Source organism: Barbatula barbatula (assembly GCF_947034865.1).
Source record: "Barbatula barbatula genome assembly, chromosome: 10".
Lineage (NCBI taxonomy): Eukaryota > Metazoa > Chordata > Actinopteri > Cypriniformes > Nemacheilidae > Barbatula > Barbatula barbatula.
In genome coordinates, this window is record NC_136773.1 from 4,137,843 (window position 1) to 4,154,178 (window position 16,336).

Consider the following 16,336-nt stretch of genomic DNA (forward strand, 5'->3'; position numbering starts at 1 on the left):
AACTTTATTTATATAGCGCTTTTTACAATTTTCACTGTTACAAAGGAGCTGTACAAGAAACATATTGACTATAAACAAAACATATAAGGTTATACAAAAAAATGTCACAACAAAAAAAAGATGAAAACACAGAAGACACACACACCAAAACTATACAGACAATAAATTCCCATATGCAATATTAAGTAAAACTTAAAAATTCTAATGTAGCCCCCACCCCCGGCCAGGCAAACAGTATGCAAACGGTGGCGAGGAACCCAATACTCCATTGGAGAAAAATAAACTTCAGGAAAACCCAGGCCTAACCAGAGGATTCCAGTTCCCCTCTTGCAAAAGCTGCAGCCTCTGCTCGAAAGTGCTTGCACAAGGCTAAATCAAAATAAATTAAGGTAAATTATAGATTTAAGATTATCATTAATTATCTAAAAGCAGTTTAAACTTGTAATAAAGACGTGTCAAGTCGCCGCATCCTTCTTTATCCAGCTCTATCATCACAGCTTTTGTCAGGTCTGGGCATGAACTGCACCCTGCCCGCTCTGGTAACCTTTTAACAATGAGACAAGACTCGCTGAGAGTAGAATACTGTTCTGCGTTATTTGATACAACAACTACATTGTTATTGGAAGTGTTTCTAGTTTTGGTTGATCTAACTAATGCAGCTTAAACCCTCAGAGGATTTATATTATGGTAGTGTGGTGTATGCAAGATTAAAAACATGCGTGGGAAATGAGTGCGGGGAAGACTGTTCCAAAGTTTGGGCGCTAGATAGGAAATTTTTTAAATCTAGGTATTACCAACTGACCGGACGCCTGAGAGTGTAGTGCACGTGGAGGACTGTAATACAATAGAAGTTCCCTTAAGTAGTGAGGAGCTAAACCATGTAGGGCTTTATATGTAATAAGCAAGATTTTAAAGGTAACCAGTGCAAGGTTGACGAACCAGGCTAATATGCTCATACTTTTTTTGTACGTGTAAGAACTCGAGCTGCTGCGTTTCGGACCAGTTGGCTTTTTTGTAATAAGCCTGAAGGGCAACCACCTAATAGTGCATTACAGTAATCTAGTCTTGATGTCATAAAGGCATGAATTAACTTCTCTGCATCTGATAGTGACAGCATATGACATACAGCAGTTTAGATATATTTTTAAGATGGAAAAACGCATTTTACAGGTGTTGGTGACAGTTCTCAAATGACAGAGTACTATTGGATAAAACGCCAAGATTCTTTGCTGATGATGGGGGGCACATCCATCCATAGTTAGGCAGTATTCTTGGTTGTTATGCATAGAGATATTTTGTCCAATAATGGTGCTGTCCGAGTTCAGTAATAAAAAGTTGTTACTCATTCAGTTTTTTATATCGACTATGCATTCCCTTTATAGTATTCGATCGAACTGTGTTTTATGAGGCTTCTGGGAAATATAAAGTTGCGTATCATCAGCATAACACTGAAAGCTAACTCTGTGTCACTTTATTATATCTCCTAGAGGTAGCATGTATAATGCGAAGAACAGAGGCCCTTAGACTGAGCCCTGTGGTACACCATACTGGACTTGCGATTTGTGTGACACGTTGTTTATTGCTACATATTGAAAACGGTCGGATAAATAAGATTTAAACCATTTCAACGCTATTCCCTTAATGTCGACGTAATTTTCAAGTCTATGTAGGAGCATGCTGTGGTCAATGGTGTTGAATGCAGCACTAAGGTCTAGCAGCACCAATAAGGAGAATCAACCTTGGTCAGAAACTAAAAGCAGATCATTTGTAACTCTGATCAAAGCAGTCTCTGTACTGTGAAGTGCTCTACATCCAGACTGGAAATCTTAATTGATGTCATTCCTTTGGAGGAAGGAACATAACTGAGTTGAAACTACGTTTTCCAGAACTTTAGATATGAAAGGTAGATTCGATATAGGTCTGTTGTTTAATAGTTTTCTAGGGTCGAGTTTTTTTTTTGACAAGAGGCCTTATAACAGCCACATTGTATGCTTTAGGAACATGTCCTAGTGTCAGAGATGAGTTAATAATGCTAAGAAGAGGATCTATAATTTCTGGGAACATCGCTTACAGTAGATTTGTAGGTATAGGGTCTAGCATACATGTTGCATGTTGTTGACAGTTCATTGTGATAGACAATAATAGCAATTTCTCCTTAGGGGTCGTGTAGTAAGTTGATTGTTCAGCGGGTTTCACTTCTGGTTGCATAGTTATAAGCTAATATCTTGGATTTTCTTTGTGAAGTAGTTCATAAACTCATCACTGGTATGTTGATATGCGGAATCTGACGATTTATTTTGTGTTAATTTAGCCACTGTGTTAAATAAAAACCTAGAGTCGTGCTGGTTTTCTCCTATTAGTGATGAAAAGTAGGCGGATGTAGACGTTTTTAGGACTTTACTGTATTTTCGAATACTATCCTTCCATACTGTATGAAATTTAGTTTTCTTAAAATTGTGCTCCATTTTTCGGGCCGCTTTCTTTAGAGCTCGTGTCATGTCATTGGAAATGCAAGCCGTTAGCCAGTAGTATGGTCCACATAAAATCCCTTTTTCTGTTCAACAGAGCAGGATACATAGAAAGATTGAGCCGTATTGGGTGGTAGGTAGACCCCACAGTATCTTTTGTACGTGATTGAGTCTCCAGCTATGCATCAACTGTAATATCAATGAACTCTGTGCACGTGTGACTTCGACGTTTCACGGTTTAGAACCCTAGGCCGTTTCCGGTTGGGAAGACTTAAAGCAGAGAGAAATGGAAAATTTTTCCAGATGCAGCACACAGCAGCGGTATATAGAAGTGGCGCTCTACAATAATTATAAAGATTTATATTGAAAGTAAAAACCAAAGTCATTGTTTTTAGTCCCTCTGAAAGTGGGAAAATCTACCAGCAGAATCTTGAGCCCTTAAGCCCCTTTATCGAATCTTGACTTTGTTTTGTATTTTGGCATATCAAAATCTCAGATCTCACGTCTACAAATAGTCAAGAACTCTAGTGCTATTTTTTAAAGGACTGCAAGAAGTCCGACCATGTCCCTCCTCTCTTAAGATTGGCTGTCAGTATACTACAGAATAGATTTTAATTTGATTTTATTTGTGTATAAATTAAATAGAAAATAGATTGTTTCAAAAAAAAATTCGCAGAGCCAGGGTTCCCAGGTATTGTTGCACGAACCTTTGTAGGAAAACTGTAGCTAACGTACAATAATAAACAGCAAATTAACTCCACAATATTACATTAAACTTTTAAGAAATAACATTCACTGATTGAGTAGTTTAAAGATTAAGAGCAGTTGTCCATTTGGGCTACTGTAGAAACAACATGGCAAATTCCATGTAAGGGAAGTCATTTTGTATGTAATAATGCTTCATCGTGTAAGGTCTTTATACACCTGTGAAGACATATATATATATATTGCATTTCTGTCAGTACATCCTCCACAAAATGACACATTGGACCTTTAAATGAAACACTTGCCAAGTATGAACACACACACACAAACTGCTGCTGGGTCAGTAAAAGGCCAGACGGAGTCAAACAATTACTTTATTTATGTTCAGGTAAAAACATGAACCTGATGCAGTAAATTATTGCAGATCTTAGAAACCAGCACATGAACGATGAGGACAGGAGAGCAAACAGTGGCGCCTCCTCCTGGCCACAGACTGCAGTGCACACCACGGTTTGTTCCAAGCCAGCAGTGCAAAAATAAACTACAGCAAGAGGAAAAACAGAAACAATAGAAAATTAAAAAAAAATGGCAGCCACCTCAAACCAGGTGTGAAAACTGCATATAAACTCTATATCATTTAATGATTTTTTCTTCTTTTTTGAAATGCAATCTGGCCGTGAAACCATAAAATAACACCAGCCAATTCTTTTAAATTAATTTCTTGTGCTCGGCTACATAATGGGGTTAGAGCCCGGCTTCGTCAGCCAAGCAACTTCAGCGGGCCCGTCAATAAGACCTCAAGTCCCCCAGAAGTCCAGCAGAGGCACACTACTAGAACCATACACGATGGATTTCTCTTTTCAACAGAGCAGACACTCGATGTGAAATATTGGCCAGAAAACTATTTCAAATTGGGTTAAAAAACAAAACAATAATAATAATTATAATAATATTATAATAAAGATACTACGCTTCCAAAGCTACCCGCATTCAACCAACTGGAACTCTCTTACACGTTCAAAAAATTCTCTCAAATAAAAGAAAAACGACACACGAGAGGAAAGAGAAATTAAATGAAGTGGAACCAAAATGCAACAAGACTCGGTGGGGTATAATACAGAACATGGGGGCAAACTGGGCAGGAGAGCACACGGCTATTCTATCAAATGTGTTGAATAAGCTAAATCTGCAAATGTTTGTCTGTACAAATGATCTTTGGAGCTATAGGAACCCTTGCCTGCTCGATGGACGCCCCTCCCCAACAGGAACACACAGTGAAGATGTCATCCACCAGGAGAGAAAGAAAACATTCCTTTTTTTCCTCCACACGTCAATGAGTTAAAACATCACCCAGGTTTTTTCCCCTCTTTCCAGACATCTCTCAACTACTGATATATTTTAATAATCTGCTCTCGAGTGTTTTCTTCTTTATGTTTCTTACAAAAAGTTTTTTTTGTTTTTTAAATCCGATGAGTCGCATAACACCCTTTCCTCCGGCTTGGGAGTCAAAAGGAAGTCTCTTAAGCTCTATGGTTTAGGTTTCTGCAAGCTGCTTTTCTTTAAACAAGTAGGCTGTACATATTTTGCCTCGATGTGAGTGTTCGAAACAAAAAACGGGGGGTGGGGGAAATGAAAGAGGAGGAAGTCTAAGGAAGAAGTCAGGATTTCTGTGGTTCTGCAGTGAGTTGATTGAAGGCCATTTCTGAATGAGAGGGTGCGGGGAAGTGAGATCAGGACAGGTGGAAAGACTGCTGGCCCTCGCGGGCGGCGATCAACAGTTTCTCGCGCATGATCTCGATGCTGGAGTAGTCCGGCAGCTTCAGGTAGTTCACGCACGTCATGACAGAAGGAAGGAAGTCGTCCGGATTCTCCGTCGACTCGAACGTCTTCCGAACTATGGTGAGAGGAGGGTTTAAACTCCGGAATCCTGAAAGATAGAGATCGCGTTAGCGGAGAACGCATCTCTGCAGAAACGTTATATTGCTGAGATGGTTTCTCACCTCCGACAGGAAGTCTGGGGCTCCCTGTGACGAACTGCAGGAACAGTCTCTGCTGCTCCGCATCGAAACTGCTCAGCACTTCAAACAGGAATCGCACTGCACGGCTACACACAAACAAAAAAAATCTCTCATTTTTCATTCTCATCTGTGTTTAAACACGTGTTAGTGTGACTGTGTACCTGTCGTGTGTGTAGCCGTGGTCCGGTCTGCAGCACTCCATCAGCGTCTTTACATCCCACGACTCTGACTTACTGCCGCACAATAACTGATCCAGCTGAGAAAGCGAAGGAAGAATAAAACAAAATATCAGCACCAAATCTCACCGTCACAACGCTTTCTTTCCCAGTATTTGCTGATGTGTTCTTTATAGTTTGTAAGACAATAGTCACCTCTTCAGGATAGAAGTACTGCAGGTGATGAAGAGGGAACACAGACTCAAATCCTTCCCTAAAAGACTCAAACTGCCGTGACACGCCCTCATTGAGGGTCCAGTACACCACCAACTAGACAATAAAACAGGAGCAGTTACAACAGGAAAAAAAATAAAAATCACACAACCAAAACAGATTAGGGTGAACAGTATTAGTTCCCTACTCTGAGGTATTCCTCCAGGTTGTGAATGGTGACTGGCACGTCTTTGCCTCCCTTCTTCAATTCAATGTTGGGGAATCCGGGCAGAGTGAAGTCCAGTCCCAGATCCTCCACAGAGCAGCCGTTCATGTTGAGACTCTCCAAGGCCTGTTGCAGGGTCTCCCGTGTCTGAAAGATACACAGAAACAAATTTATTATATGTTGGACACAGTTGCTTAAAGTAGTTCACTTTCTAAATGAAAATTCTCTCATTTCCTCACCCTCTTGTCATTTCAAACCTGTATGACTTTCTTTCTTCTGCAGAACACAAAAAAATTGATTTTGTAGAATGTTGGTAACAGAACAGCACAGCCACTGTTGTCTATTGTAACCAATGCTAGCGAATGAGGGGATGTAACGAACATTCTTCAAAATCTCTTCTTTTGTGTTCTGCAGAAGAAAGGAAGTCAAACAGGTTTGAAATGTCAAGAGGACGTGTAAATGATGATGGAATTTTCCTTTTGTAAGTGAATTACTCCTTTAATGATGCAGAGATTGGGTTGCATACTATGTGTTTGTAGAGGTCAGAGTCAGGGCTCACATGTGATCTGTCCTGCTCTATTCTCTTCTTCTGGCGGATGATGTCCTCCAGATGCTGGACGGATTTGGCCACACCGGGATCGATGTTGACCAAGTCATGAGAGCTGATTGACAACTCGTGCCTCAACATCCACTTATAGAAGGGCAAACCTAGAGGCAAATCCAACTAGACACGAAAATATAAGGCGATGTTAACCCAACTATCACACTACTGTGCCTATAATAATTAAAACATCAAATAAAGTAATTCAATAAAACATTTATGGAGAAAATATGAATAAAAGAACATTTCTAATAATCTGACACATGCATGTTAAATATTCTTGCCCGTCATCGATCCTTAGATTGTAGTTAAAATATTAGGACACTTGAAAATAGAATATAATGGGGCTCTTTAACAGGTATTCGTTTTGGTTGCCAGTAGAAGAAAAGATAGATTTACTTGTTATTTATTTTGCTTGCTATCAGAAATAATCTGAAGGAACTCTACAGACGGTTTCGTTGGACGCAAGCACATGGACTGCAGTAAACTTTCGGTCTGTGTTTGCTTATCGCTCTGGCTATTGTCTAATAATATAACCATTTATAATTTATGTTAATATTAATTTATATAATTTTATTGTATAATAATTGTTTGAAATAAAGATTTGTTGAATGTAGTTGTATACATATTTGATTTAATAAACAATTTGTAAAATGGGTCCTGTAGTTCGGGCACATTACAGAAACCTTATGGTACATTGACATCTAGCAGTTGAGCTTGGTATCAGAGTCTAAATTCGAAATATTAGAAAGACACGTTAAGTAACGGATCTTCTTGGTTTCTTTTGGTTGTTATAGGAAATAATCTACAGGATCTCAATTGTTTATGAATGTGTTCCGGAAGTAAAGGGCAGTCCATGAACGCCCGCATCTGCAGGAACGTTTATGTTGTTGCTTTGAAACCGTCTGTAGTTTTAGTATGACATTAACCAATAATCTAACTGTACATCTGAGTGAACGTACCAATCTGAAATCCATGATGGCTTTAGCCATGAGCTTGCCAAGAAAACGAAACTTCATTTTGATCTTTGCGATGTGAGCTGGTTTGGTAGTTCGTCCGAAAGGTACAGCGAACAAACCCCTGGAGCTAAATATATACTTTGTTCCCTCATGACTCCCTGTGGAGAGACAAAGAAAGACATTAAAGATAGCATTAGATGACAACTCTGCAATTTACACAAATGCACCACAGATCTATGATGGTCACGCACCTTTAGGGTTGGAGAGAGTCACTTCCTCACCTCTCCAAAGACCCAAATCAGCCCTTTGCAACTCCTGAGACACCAGAGCGTAGAACTCTTGAGTTGGGCCGAGACCTGTTCCCACCTGACACACACAGTGAGAGGGCAGCCATTAGGTCATAAACAGTTTTTTTGTCCTCCCATTGGTTGTTGAGACATAGTGTTGCCTCATGAATTAATGTCTGTTCATGATAAATACCTCATTCTCATACTGTATCTCCAGCATGGCTCTGGAGCTCCCCAGGTCCTGCATTACAGACTCCGCCTGCTTCAGGAGCTCATCGCGGTTTATCGTTCTCTACAGAAAAACAACAACAAGTTTACACTTGTGATTTCACAAACAATCCCAGCATTTGAAAGCCGTAACAGGAACTGCATGGCAACCTTCTTCCTGTCGAGACGTGGAGCGACACGGCTGTCCTGCGAGTCAGACTGGTTGATCTCAGGGTTGGTGTCGAGCAAGCGTTGCATGGCGCGGTCCCGGTCAAACGCGGTTACGTAGAAGAGCATCTGCCGCGTGTCGAAGGGAAAGAAGAACGGGCTAGAGAAGAGAGAAGATCAGAGATGTAATGTACAGAAACACAGAACAGGGATGTAATGGACGGAGAGAGTGAAGAGTTTGTTGTACCAGGTTTTGCCGAGCTCTGTGAGCCAGGTGGGGATGTTTCCAGTCATGATGACCAGCGGATCCTGTAACTGTCTGTTTGCCTTTGCTGTCAGTTTACTGTTAATAAACTCACTGATGGGAATTATCTCCTTACATGCCGCATTCTGACACATAGACAAACAGTTATGAAGGTAAAAAAACATATTTTGCATTAAGTTTTTTTAATGACTATCATTATTTGTGTAGCACATTAAATATTGATCTAAATTTGTGGATTTGAATCAAAACAAAACAATGTGACGTAATACTTTATAATAATAGTGAGGGCTGCCCTCGACTAGAGATTTCTTTAGTCGACAAATACTTCTTAATTTAGGCCATTAGTCGACTATTCGCACGTTTATGATGTTAATTTAAATATTTCAATATAAATGGGGAATGGGGACATCAGATGATGGTTTAAGCTTCATGTATGGAAAATATATTTTATGTAACATTGTTCTAAATTACAGAGCTATACAAAACCATTATAATGAGCCATTAAAGTATAAATTAAGTACTCAAGCGCACGCATAATGCAATCCGCTGTGACACTGCCACAAGTTTTATTTGATTATATGTCTCAATATAATATTTCTCTAGTGAAAATTTAAAATGAAGTAAATAAAAATATTAGGCAAACGAACCAAAACAGCAAACTAAAATATTAGTGCAAAAAATAAAAAGGCCTACGGACTCATAACGAAACCTTTTTTTCTCTGGAAAAGCAGACGGCCTTAAAACCAAAAGGAAACTGAGAGGTCAGAACGCAAAAAAAATTTATTGAATATATTTATTTATTCCTTTGTATTAAGGAATGAATAAAACAAAGCAGTAACTAAACACTACAACAATATAGACCATTACAAAACATCGCCTCAGTTTCCCTTAGTTTTTTCTGCCATCATACCCTTCTTCATAAAGATGGGCGCACCTGTGATCCTTTACTATTCCGTTAAGTTCAGGCTCTTCGGCATTTCCATACATAATACGCTTTATTAAGATGTATACTGAATCTTAATGAATTAAGCCACGTTTAGTATTCTGAATGTCGCAGGAACCCAAGTTTGTCCACACCTCCAGAAGACTGAGCTCTGTGTCCGCATGCAATAAAGACTATGCGGCTGCCATTAGAAGCGAACAGATGGCGGAGGGATGCAGTGCATGTGCACAACAGATCTGGCAAACGTAGGATAGCATGTTTCTCATTTTTAGCCACCGTGTTACTTTTACACCCTTAGATAAATATAAACAAAAATGCTCACAATAGCATTCCTTTATCAAAGTTAACGGTAGTGTAGAGTGAACGGCTATGTAAAGAGACTGACGCGATGTGTTTGCACTTTTAAAATGATATGCAGACAATTGACTAATACTAATTTGTTCGAATTAGTGTCGAATAACGAACGGTCGACTGAAAGGGGCAGCCCTAATATTAATACTTCAAAATACAATTTACATTGGGAGAATTTTTGACGACTTAAGGCATGACAACTTCAGATTTTGTTGACCGGTTTCAGTATGTATACAGTTGTATGTTAGTGTGTTTCTATACTCACATCATACACGTAAAACCAGTATCTACTGATGGAGTGCATGACCCTCAGCAGCAATATCACATACATGGAGGGATCATCAAAAGTGATGCCCTCTGGAGGATCAGAAATTAGGTATGACTCCAATGGGTTTGTCACGCTGGGACACACACCCTCTAAAAACAGCAAAAAAAACCACACATACACAGGGTTGTCTGAATCAATAGCGTTCACTTTGAATACTGTGTGTTAAGAGTAGATGGACTTTACAAGTGTTTTTTTCCTACCATGCCACAGTTCATCCTGTTTCTTGGCATTTCTAGGGGAGGTTTTAGTAGGCGCCGTCTGTGCACGGCCTCTCTTCCCTCCAACGGCGTCTTTACAGCCCTCTTCATCCTCTCTGACCGGCTTATACCTGCAACATTTATGACCAGCATGATTAATGAACCAATAACCAAATTTAAATTGAGAAGTTTGCGTTATCCAACCCTGTTACCAAAAATAGCAGAATGGGTAACCAGGTTGACCGGTAACAGGGTATGTTAAAATAAGTTGATTCTAAAACCGTTAAGAACCAAACACCAGGTACTAATATTTCCTCATTTAAAAAACTTTAACTGTATTTGAACAATGTTTGATCTTCTTTCTAAAAATAAATTGGTTACAGGGTTGAATTGTCACACTTTAAAAAAATAAGAATTCACTTGCTTTTCTGTCTCCCAGTAAAAAGGGTCAAGTCAAAATTGTTTTATTTGTAAAGATGTAACTGAACACCAAACTGTATTGTACTTTCGAAAGCAGCCTTAAACATGAATGAACATGCAGCTTGTAAGAGAGTGAGCGGATAGTTTATTGTTTACCATATAGTGTGCGTTTTGGTCCAGATACCGGCCCGTCCCAGAGGGTTTGCTTCATCATCTGTGCTTTCTCTCTCTTCCTCTGCCTGTAGACTGAACTGCCTGACGGCCTGATACACAGTCATGTTGTACGGCAGCAGGTGCTCGCCTATGTAGAACTGCAGCCTGTGACGTACACTCCCAGAATTCAGGAACTGGGCAGCCTTGGAGAAAGAGTTTAAAGTTCATGGGGTTAATCTGGAGGGTAAAAAGACTTCATGAGTACTAGTGGTAGTGTACACTTCAGCCATGTCCGGAATTGAACAATAGCTTACTGTTTGGAGACCACTGCAGGTTTTATATTGACTAATAATACTGAGAAAATATTAAAATGGTATTTCACCATTTAAAACAGTATTAAGCTACACGGTCATCATATGACCTCATCACAGGAAATAAAACTGCATTGAAGCTAGAAAAACAAGTCAAATGGGTTGTTGACAGTTCATAACAGTTCATATAATTCAGATACTACATCTATAAAAGTAGTAAGACGTATGCGATTCAAAATAAAAACTGATCAGAGACGTTCTCCCTACCAAAGACTCATCGATCTCATCATCTGAACCATCATCATCACTATCTTCATCTTCCTCTCTAATCCTTCCATACCCTGAGGAGACAAATCAAATCATCTCATACCACAAGTCAAACACCACAGAAGTGAGTCAAGCGTGTTTAGATTTGTGTGTGTACCTCTAACAACAAGGTATCTCTCGATAGCCTGTACCAAAGCCAAGGGGTCGATTTTGACCGGTCCTCCTTTCCACTGTTTGACATTAGTGCAGTCTGGATGTCTCTGCAGCTGACACTTCAGCTGATGGGTGTTGAAAAACTTAAGTGCTTGTGAACCCCTGCAAAACACAGATAAAAATCATCAGAAAATATGAACGTCAGAAAGACAACAGCAAGTGCAAGACAGACAGAGAGAAAGTGATGTTAAATGAAGAAACGCATTAAAATGATCCCATTTACTTAAATGAGTATCACTGGGTCTGAAACAGCACATGACAAAATACCTGCTGCCGTTGCCATTTCCACTGGGAAAGTCGTGCACTTTAACAGGGAACTGCTCCATCTGACTGAGACAGTTATTCATCTTGTGCACCAGTGATAGCAGCGGGCCGTTCTCAGTCAGGTCCAAATGCCCAAGAGGTTCCTGTCCTGGTATCTGAATCCCATAACAAACAATGAGCAACAGAACAAAAACTGCAACCTTAAGAGCCCAACTAACACAGCCATGTAGCCCTGGCTAATAGTGTGAACTCACCGGACAGCCGAAGAACACGTGCAGAAACCTCTTGATCCTCTCGTCTCTGCTGATAGTGTCCCGCTCGCTGTTTGATGTCAGATACAACAACAGCTGCTTCACCAGTCCGCTGTGCTGGATCTCGAAGGACGACACGTCTGATTCAGACACAATACTGCTGATCTCCTCTAGGCACTCCACACCACTGTCGACCTGAAACAAGTGCATGTGGTGTGACGACATGACGTGAGTTCAATACATCCCAGGAAAACTGTTTCTACAGTAATAAAAGTCTAACGCATTATAAAAGACAGAAAAGATAGCTGTGTATCAGTGTTACCTGCAGGTTGAGCTGTTCTGTAGCAGTACAGAGTCTCTGCAGAACGTTCAGTGCTGGGTTACTTCCATCCACACTCTCAGAGTTAAAGTAACGCTCCACAAACTTACTGGCTTGCTCCTTTATCCAGGCCTTTATCTTATCTCTGAAAGAGGAATAAAACTGTTCACTTTACAGCTACCAATGTCAATAATACGCTAATTTGGTTGGAAAATATTACCAGGTGGTTAAACAAACCACAGGGAATCATTTGATTCCAACACTGTCCTTGCATTCATTACTTTTGTGTTTAATCACATGTAAAACAAAACTACATGCTAATTCTGTTGTTCAGTTGCTGATTTATTCATGTTTACTTCCAAAACCGTAATGCCAATATGTCTAATGTTACTATGCGTGTAAAGGATTGTCTTTATTTGCAAAGTGATACAAAATATGTCTGAAACATAAGTATGAAAAGTCTTTACCTGTTATTTGACACAGAGTCTTTGGGTGGCACACGTGCCAGGCCGCTGACTCCTGCTGTGCGTGAGGGTTCAGAGTTAGGGCTGTTTGTCTGGGTCCCCAGCTTACCCCATGTCTTTGGATTCAGACTGGCCAGGAAAGAGGACTTGGGAGACTGTGTGGCGGTCGGACTTTTAGCTGCGAGGAAGATGTTAATATAGCCATATTAAAGCAAAGTAGTAACGCCCAAGTCGCTGCACACAATACCACAATCCAAACAAAAATTGACTCCAATTAGATTTTTTGGACACAAAAACCACCAAACACATTTTTTACAGTCTTTAATAAGGGTACTCTTCATAAGAACATAAAGGGCTCCAGACTAACTTTTTTACTAGGAGCACTGTAGCCCCTGACTGAGAATGTAAGGAGCGCAAGCAAAACATTTTGGGGCTGACATTAAATTAGCCTTAGTTATTAGTCCTCAGGCTTAAAAACTCACAGCAAACAGCAACACGTAATAATGCGCTCACGTTAACTTATCAATGACGACCTGTATTCAGCATGTCCGCAAAAGTTCACTAACACACATCTGTTGTTATAGTTATTCATTTAGTGACGCATCAGTTATTTAATTTTATTAATGCAGTGAAGCGTCACTAAACTCCGCCTACTCGCGATAAGTTGTGGGTACCATGATCCGCTAGTGCGCGCATCATTATGTACTTGAAATTTAAACCAGAAGTAGTAAACTATCATGCAGCCCCATAAGAAACTCAGGAAAGTGAACATCATCACAAAAGTCTACATTATTTCTTCCACATATTAATTAGTAAGTATACCCTGATTATCCACTTTGTCGTCGTCTCTGGGTGGGGAATACTTGGGACGTCTTGGTCCTCTTTTCGGGAGGCGTTTTCTCTTTAGAACATCACTCAACCTACTGAAGAACACAGAGAGATGTTTTAAGCCCTGTTATTATTGTGCGGCACCAGGCTAGCAAACTGGTTTTGTGTGAAGTGTTTCATACCCCTGTGGACTGAGGTCCAGTGAGTCGTCCATGCTATGCTGGAAGCTCGGGGACCCCAGGTCGGGTGTGACGTTAGAAGCAGCTGTAGTGGTTGCTGTGGTGATGGTGGTGGTGGTGCAAAGACTAGCTGTGCCGCTGGTGCATGCTTTAGGAGGGCTGGTGAGGAACGCTTCGGACTCGGCCAGATTCTTTACCTGGTGCATCACACCTAAAGAACAAACTCAAATGAATCAGTCTGAAAACTAAAAAACGCATAATAAATAAATTACACGGAAGCTACTAATTATCTATAAACGCAAACAGTGATGTCCTAAAGATATCCTATATCCATATATTCAAAACAAATCTTCTACCTTCTCTTCTGAAGTAAACACTGAACACATCCGGGAGCTTCTGCATGAGGATCTCAGCCATCTGCAGAGAACCCACTACAATCTTCAGATCCTGACTGGACAGCATGGAAGCTATGTGACTGCAGACATAAGACACATTCAGAAATGTCAGAACAAGTCTAACATGCCCAACGAAGACATCTAGGCAGAGAAGCTGAATGTGGTCAAGCGATCTACACTTTGCCCTTAACTGACCTGGACACAGAGTGGTTGCGCAGGACGTCTTTAAGCAGCTCTGCATCTGCAAAGTAGATGATCCGGAGGATGGCTCGAAGGCACTTGTGTCTGACAGCAGGCCCGGCAGAGGAGCTGTACACCTCATACAGAACCCCAAACAGAGTCTTTATAAAACACTTGGCAAGCTCAGGATCCTCTTTCAACAGCTGAGCACGAGCGTCTTCTCTCCGCACCTCCAAGTGACCACCTGTAAACAATCAGAGCGGGAGGATAAAGCTAAAACCTGATGGGAGAGCGGATCCACTTTAGGACAGAACTGTGAATAAAGTTTCTGTCTTTTAGCATTCAGAATTTGGCTGCCTTGTACACAGGCATCAGTTTAAAATGATCCAGAATGTTTGTGTACCTGTGTTAGGGTTGGCCAGAGGGTTGGGTTTTCTCTGAATCGCTCGGGCGGTGCCAGTGTCTTCATTAATCTGCTGCATAGAATTGAAGTCAATGGTGTAGACTCGACCGAGAGTGGACAGACTTATCTCATCTTCTCCATTCTGGTGAGCAGTCTGACAAATCAAGACATTTAGTAAACATCCGAGGTTCCCTGGAGGCCGCATGAACAACATTCATACGGTGCTGAGCGTACCTCAATAATGCGGCTGTCGATGCGGTTGTACGGGTGCCACAGGCCTCGGTCGTCTCTCCACTGCCAGATGGCACCCTCTGTGGTCTGGGCGCTGCCCTTCTTCAGCATGGCATCCACCGCAAAGATGCCCTCTCTGGGCAGACATGGCATCAGCTCACTATAGCAAAGAGAGAGAGCGATAGACAGATAGAGAGATAGCGAGAGAGAGAAAATGGTGTTCGAACACATTCCTTATTTCTAAGATTCCAAATCTAAGAGCCAGACAGATCGAGAAAAGGTTTAGGAAAGCCAACAGCAAGTACCAGATGAGTGAGGTGAGTTCATAAAGCTCCTGAGGGCTTCTGGGCACGAGGTCAATCTGCTCTTGACAGCTTCCATTAGATGCTCCACAGAGCAGGAAACGCAGCGTCTCTGCTATATCTGCAAACACATACAAATAACATGAACCTTCACATCTCGCATCTCGGCCTTCACTCACACATCATCCTTACGTCTTCTGCCCTGGCTCTTTTCCCCAACATTTGCATGAACAGGCATTATAATTCTTAAGAATGGACAAAATGTGGATGTGCTGGGAGTGCAGATTCATTGCATGACAACCCCACTTTTTCTGCGTTTAAGTGCTATAACCGGGTCCTAGGTGCATCTAGCAACCCAGAAAACGTGAAAAATAAGATTGTTTTGATGTGCCTTTCCCTGCAAATGTGAAAAATAAGATTGTTTTGATGTGCCTTTCCCTGCAAATGTGAAAAATAAGTTTGTTTTGATGTGCCTTTCCCTGCAAGCATGTGAGAAATCGAGCTGTTCAGATTTCGCTACGGTTTTGACGTCCAAACCGGATCTTATTACAATGTTCCGCCACTTAATCTAGACAATTCCACACACTACGCTGCCGCCATTGTTGTTTTCACAAGCGACAGCGGTTTACCTAAAGTTCATGGACAACATACAACTTAGTCGCTGCACAGAGTCCCAACCTCAGAAAAGACAGGAGTGTATTTTTTTATTTTTGGTGGAAATCCACAGATACCATAAGTAAGAACCTGCTTGTTTGCGCGAATCACTTCAAGCCAGAGTGCTTTACAGAAAATCCTGCTTGTACTGTATCAGGTTGATAAAGTTGTGCCTCAAGAAGGATCGAGACCAACTGAACGAGACAAAGCTGCCGATGTAAGTAATAATTATCAACAGTCTGAATAGATGTAAATGTACCATATATATAAGAGGATAACGTTAGCATATGATAGCGTAGGGAGCTTCACGGGCAAAATAGAACATTCTAAGCCAGTGTTAAACTTACTCTATATTTATATGTTATTTGGCAAGCATACACGCACAACATGAGTGCATTCCTACACCCCCAG

The 16,336-nt window shown here is 40.8% G+C and overlaps 1 protein-coding gene across 7 annotated transcripts in view; it reads right to left on the reverse strand.

Annotated features, from left to right (window-relative positions):
* Positions 1 to 4,410: 4,410 nt before the first annotated feature.
* The window catches only part of trip12 (thyroid hormone receptor interactor 12), a 35,922-nt gene continuing 23,996 nt past the window's right edge, over positions 4,411 to 16,336 (reverse strand). For 2 of the 7 annotated variants that reach the window (XM_079465902.1, XM_079465906.1), the window contains 27 exons: positions 15,275 to 15,392; positions 14,973 to 15,129; positions 14,739 to 14,892; positions 14,351 to 14,579; positions 14,117 to 14,235; positions 13,764 to 13,971; positions 13,576 to 13,676; positions 12,757 to 12,931; positions 12,293 to 12,434; positions 11,974 to 12,165; positions 11,723 to 11,874; positions 11,400 to 11,557; positions 11,243 to 11,316; positions 10,668 to 10,867; positions 10,095 to 10,222; positions 9,832 to 9,983; positions 8,255 to 8,397; positions 8,011 to 8,167; positions 7,826 to 7,924; positions 7,597 to 7,711; positions 7,349 to 7,503; positions 6,345 to 6,509; positions 5,768 to 5,932; positions 5,563 to 5,676; positions 5,353 to 5,447; positions 5,174 to 5,277; positions 4,411 to 5,100 (listed from right to left, as the gene is read on the reverse strand). In XM_079465902.1, coding sequence (XP_079322028.1) covers positions 4,904 to 5,100; positions 5,174 to 5,277; positions 5,353 to 5,447; positions 5,563 to 5,676; positions 5,768 to 5,932; positions 6,345 to 6,509; positions 7,349 to 7,503; positions 7,597 to 7,711; positions 7,826 to 7,924; positions 8,011 to 8,167; positions 8,255 to 8,397; positions 9,832 to 9,983; positions 10,095 to 10,222; positions 10,668 to 10,867; positions 11,243 to 11,316; positions 11,400 to 11,557; positions 11,723 to 11,874; positions 11,974 to 12,165; positions 12,293 to 12,434; positions 12,757 to 12,931; positions 13,576 to 13,676; positions 13,764 to 13,971; positions 14,117 to 14,235; positions 14,351 to 14,579; positions 14,739 to 14,892; positions 14,973 to 15,129; positions 15,275 to 15,392 — 3,968 coding nt within the window. In that variant the 3' untranslated portion in view covers positions 4,411 to 4,903. Of the gene's footprint in view, positions 5,101 to 5,173; positions 5,278 to 5,352; positions 5,448 to 5,562; positions 5,677 to 5,767; positions 5,933 to 6,311; positions 6,510 to 7,348; positions 7,504 to 7,596; positions 7,712 to 7,825; positions 7,925 to 8,010; positions 8,168 to 8,254; positions 8,398 to 9,831; positions 9,984 to 10,094; positions 10,223 to 10,667; positions 10,868 to 11,242; positions 11,317 to 11,399; positions 11,558 to 11,722; positions 11,875 to 11,973; positions 12,166 to 12,292; positions 12,435 to 12,756; positions 12,932 to 13,575; positions 13,677 to 13,763; positions 13,972 to 14,116; positions 14,236 to 14,350; positions 14,580 to 14,738; positions 14,893 to 14,972; positions 15,130 to 15,274; positions 15,393 to 16,336 lie in introns of all 7 variants that reach the window. The other 5 variants (XM_079465904.1, XM_079465905.1, XM_079465903.1 and 2 more) reach the window with 5 other exon arrangements.